The sequence below is a fragment of the Pollicipes pollicipes genome, unplaced genomic scaffold (assembly GCF_011947565.3).
Source record: "Pollicipes pollicipes isolate AB1234 unplaced genomic scaffold, Ppol_2.1 Scaffold_7261;HRSCAF=8764_pilon_pilon_pilon, whole genome shotgun sequence".
Taxonomy (NCBI): Eukaryota; Metazoa; Arthropoda; class Thecostraca; order Pollicipedomorpha; family Pollicipedidae; genus Pollicipes; species Pollicipes pollicipes.
Window position 1 is genome coordinate 59,235,997 of NW_023597054.1, and position 5,144 is coordinate 59,241,140.

Genomic DNA, 5,144 nt, shown 5'->3' on the forward strand with positions numbered 1-5,144 from the left:
GTGCAGCGTTCTTCGACAAAACAGCACTGCCCTGCGAGCCGCGGCTGCTCGCTTTAAGGTTGAGATGGATCTGGTCAAGTGTAGCCGCGCGTTTGACGAGACGTGGACCCTGGGGCCAGGTCTCACGCATGACATGTGTCATAGCGACTTGAAAGGAGGGAAAAGTCCGTGACGTATCTTAGCAAGCTGCTCGAAAGTGCTCTCTTACCCATGGGGACGAAGAGAAATCGCTGAGCTGGCTCCGATAACGCCTGAACGTGAGCCGCTTCGGGGCTTTCGCCGATGGTGCCGCATGGCTCGGTATCATAAACGGCTGGTGTCCAGAAGCGACCTCCTTTGGAACGATGTATCTGTTTGGTGTGGGGGCTTGTCTACAGTATAGATAGGATGGACAAGCTCAAGAGGATGGCAGCTTTTAGCATTGCCGTGCATTTCAACGTAGCTGAGCGAATCTGCAGCAGTAACCAGATGTACCGGGCATCGGCACACAAATGATGAACCACGCCACGCATGGCAAATGCTGCCCGAGGTGAAGGTGCTGTCTCCGCGCAGCTGGGCGGCGGGACCTGAGTCCCAGCGCGGACCTGGCGCGCGGACCTGGCGCGCGAGCGCGTAGGAGGCGCGCTCGTTCCCGGTGTGGGGTGAGTTACGCCCAGACGTCGTAAGCGATCCATCGACGAGGCTTGCCGAGCCTGTCGATGACCGTACACTGAATATGATTCCTTTTATAAGTCGATGCACACATCAGGCATCAATCACGTTAGTTAACCGCAAAGATCTGAGCATTCCACATATGCATGCTTCTTAAAGGGATTACAGGCTTGGAGACCTCTAGGCGGCATGCACGGATAACACCAAATCACATCGTGGCAAAAGGTTGAAGCACACCTCGTAATTCTTTGAGTAAAAGGTAGGCGCGTTCTTAATCTGTCAAAAAGACATTGGAGTATTAATCAATCAGATAAAGTGCTTCTAAGAAGAACATGTTTTTTGAACAACCGCGCTGTGCATTTCCGTTTGCGTGATGCATGTGTAGTGTCGGGGCGGCGCGCGGTCACCGGTCAACACGCTCGGTTCCGGTCACGGGGACAGGCGACCTCCCTCAGCACCGACGGACGGACCCACTGTCGGACAGTCTGCTGGTGCCCACTGGCCCTAAGGGAGCCTTGTGCACCACTGTCGGACAGCCAGCTGGTACCCACCGGCCCCAAGGGAGCCTCGTGCACCACTGTCGGACAGCCAGCTGGTACCCACCGGCCCAATGGACGAAGTCCGCTTCAACACAAGCGGCCCATTGTCAGCCGTGGTGCTGCAGCCGGTGAACACAGCCATCAGTGGCTCGGACACGTACGTCCGTGGCCTGACCTATGCAATTTGAATCGCCTTACAAGTCAGGATAGAGCCTATTGGCCGACCAATGACCAGTATTTCCGTCTATTGTAGTTACCCTGAATGTGTTGAATCGGCTGTGGAAATGCACAGCCAATTGTTGGCAAGGAGGTCCCGAAAGATAGACATTTCCTGAGATCGTAGCTCGGTGATGTCATCCAAATCTGCAAGATCAAGAGGCCATACAGGGTACAGTGTGAGGCCTGACTCACCACAATCGCCATCTCTTTGTGAACGTTCGCTGATGGTGGGGTCATAATTGTATGGGCCTTACATGTACATATGGGTTCCTCAGCATTTTCGTGAGGAAAGATGCTCATCAAAAGATTGTTACCTTTACGCCAATACACCACGCTTGGGCGGCGCTGTTCCGGGCCTGCAGACAAACACACAGTGCTGAGGATCTGTTGCCTTCCTTGTGCCCTAGTCCGGTGCGATTTAAATTGATAGATACACACTAATGAGCTGAGCGTGCACATCAATCACAAAGCCACCCACAGTGCCGTTAGCAAGGACCTGAGACTTAACCACATAGAAAAACGTTCCATTCTACATCGGACTGGTGATGTTCTTTTGTGGTAACGGCTTTAGCTAGGGGTCTTACTTTTTATACTTTCTTTCTAAGCTCCCCCTGCATGTTGACTTGAGCCCCTTCAACGCACTTCTGATCACCCCCTCCCCCCTTCCTAATACATAGAAGGAAAAAAGGAATGCTGGTCCAATGAAATGCATTAAGTGGCTGGACCGCTGCTATACCGGGCACCGACACGTATCAATACCAATATGATCATATATCATCATTATTACTATCACATTTCCTGCAAATGGGCAGTCACTCCTCAATATCAAAGCACCTTTAGAACCGACCAAATATATTCTTTTAAGTTTTCATTTTGACATCGCGGGCGCAAATCGAAATGGTCGAGTTTCGCGGAAAATCAGAATTTGGGGGCAGGTTCGATTAATTCGATTTGTTCGAACCTCTCCAGCCGATTTCAGCAAGTAACATCCATTTCTTCAGCCCGTTGGCTAGAAAAATTATTGTTGGTGGCCTATCGCTTTACCGAGAGGGCCTATCGTTGAGCATAACACGTGCTGTTCCCGACACTGCCTTACCCAAGTCGCGAGCATCCAGTGACAGGCCATTGCAGGTGTTCCCCGGCTGTCGCCGCGGCCTCCTCCGTCCTGGGTCAACTCGGCTGTCGTGCATCGCTCTGCCGAGACAGTCGGCGGCCGCGCTGCGCGTGCCGGCCCCGCCGGTGACCCCAGTCAGCTGTCAGAGGGGCGCACGTGCCGCAGCCCGGCGGGCCGCCGTCGTTTGTCGGCGAGCACAGAGCGCGCCACGCGCCGGCCGCTGACGTCAGCCCGGCCGCCGCCTCTGATTGGGCGCCGCCTCGAACTCGGCTCGGTACATATAGCGCCCGGCGTCGGACGGCCACCAAGTCGACCACCGACTCAGCAGGGCAAAGGTCCCTCCGCCGACTAGGGAGACGCTTTGGCCCGTCACCCCTGGTCTCCAGCCACCCAGCTCCACTCGCTTTCCTGAGAGCGCAGCTGCAAATTCCCTGATCGAAATGGCGCGCGCTCTATCCCAGCTGTTGGTGCTGATGTCCTCCTGCGCGGCCGGCCTGGCGACTTCACCCGGCGAGCTGGCCGTGGCCGCCTCGGAGGCGTCACCGCAGCACACGCTGCACTTGCACCTCTCTGTTGACGAGCTGCGCCAAACCTTCTCTGTCGATCGACACGAGGACGTGCCCGAGTACGACCTGTTCCACGTGCGCTCCGTCAGCAAGCGCAGTTTGGACGGTCGACACCGGCGCAGCGTGCACGTTAAGGCCTTCGGCAACGAGATCGACCTCGACCTGGAGATGAACCGCGAGATCGACAACAACATCCGCCTCTTCTACGCCGACTCGGTGGGCGACGACATCAGCATCGAGCGCGTCGATGGCGACACGGACATGTACGTGGGCGAGCCGTACCAGGACGTGAGCCGCGAGGCGGCGCTGCTGGTCGACCACGCCGACGACGACACGCTCCAGCTCAACGGCGTCGTCGCCGACCTGGTCCTCGCGCCGGCGCCGCGGCGTCTGCACCACCAGTACGCGGCGCCCAATGACGACGACGTGATGCTGATCGAGGAGGAGCGGAGCGACCTGGACGTTCCGCACGAGCAGAACAACGGGACGGGTCGGCTGCGCCAGCGCCGCTCGACGCCGCCGGTAACCCGCGGTCTGCACGTCATCTTCCGGCGCGCCGTCACGGCGCCGGGCGCTGCCGGCTCGGCGCCGCTTCCTCATGACGACGCGCTGCTGCTGGAGCCTGAGCCGAGCGCCGCCGACGCTGCCACCGGCGCCAAGGCCGGCAGTCGCCACAAGCGCGCGGTGAACGACCTCTACCCCGAGGTGCTGCTCATCGTCGACTACGAGACGTACATGACGCACAGCTTCAACGCCAAGACGCTCAAGCGCTACCTGATGAGCTTCATGAACGCAGTGGACCTGCGCTACCGCACCGTCACGCAGCCTTCCATCACCATCAAGGTGGCCGGCATCGTCATCAGCAAGAGCAAGGAGTCGACGCCTTACCTGGAGAGCAACATGGTCAGCAGCAAGGCCCTGAACGCGGTGCGCGCGCTCGAGTCGATTGGTAGGTATCTGTTTACCGAGCGCCGGCTGCCCAGCTACGACGCCGTCATGGTCATCACCAAGCGTGACATGTGCACGCGCACCACCAGCTGGGGCTCCTGCAACAAGGTGACGGCCGGCTATGCTTACGTCGGCGGCGGCTGCAGCATCAGCAAGTACCACAACAAGATCAACTCGGTGGCGCTGATCGAGGACACGGGCGGCTTCTCGGGGATCATCGTGGCCACACACGAGCTGGGTCACCTGCTGGGGTCTGTGCACGACGGCTCGCCACCGGCTGCGTACCTGGGCGGTCCGGGTGCCCGCTCCTGCGCCTGGAAGGACGGCTACATTATGTCCGACCTGCGCCGCGACCACAAGGGCCTCAGGTGGTCCGTCTGCAGCCTGGACCAGTTCGCGCACTTCGCCAGCGACCGGCGCTCGCGCTGCATGCAGAACTACCCCGTGGAGCGCGGCAACCTGCCGGCAGTCAAGTCGCTGCCGGGGAAGCTGATGAGCCTGGACGCGCAGTGTAAGCGGGACCGGGACTCCACTGTCTGCTTCAGGGACCAACGCGTGTGCGTCGAGCTTTACTGCTTCGAGGAATCCACCGGCTACTGCGTGTCGTTCCGGCCGGCGGCCGAGGGCTCGCCCTGCGGCAGGGGCATGCACTGCATCGATGGTAGGTGCGTGGCTAGCAGCTTCTACTACTGAGAGCGACTGCGTGTCTTGTTCCGCGCGCGCCGCCGCCGGCCGGCCGGCCGCGCCTCTCTCAGGTACCTGATGCACCGAAGTCGTGCGACCAGTAGCCAGTGGTCGACGGAGCGCCGGCGGGACCGGAGCACCGCCGGCGGGCCGCCGCGCGCCGCCCTCTACTGCCGAGCGAGCGCCACACATGTAGTGGTCCGCTCTGATGCTATCCTGTATATCGCATACCATGCAAATCACCTGTGACCCCATCGGCCCGTGTTCCCAGTTCGTTGGGGTACCTCATATATATGTCCATTAAGCGCGTGTGGTTTGTGTGCCTGCGTGATGAATGTTTAGGTTACCACGCTTGTATGTCAAAATACAAAACAACAGAAACTATCACGTGACTGTGTTTTCTTCCGAGCAGTGCTTCTTCTG

The 5,144-nt window shown here is 59.0% G+C and overlaps 1 protein-coding gene across 1 annotated transcript; it reads left to right on the forward strand.

The window, feature by feature from the left end:
• The first annotated feature begins 2,880 nt into the window (after positions 1-2,880).
• On the forward strand, positions 2,881-4,730 carry LOC119111678 (A disintegrin and metalloproteinase with thrombospondin motifs 18). The gene has a single exon (XM_037235484.1). It carries the CDS (start codon positions 2,964-2,966, stop codon positions 4,728-4,730), a length of 1,767 nt encoding a protein of 588 aa, XP_037091379.1. The 5' UTR covers positions 2,881-2,963.
• Positions 4,731-5,144: the final 414 nt, after the last annotated feature.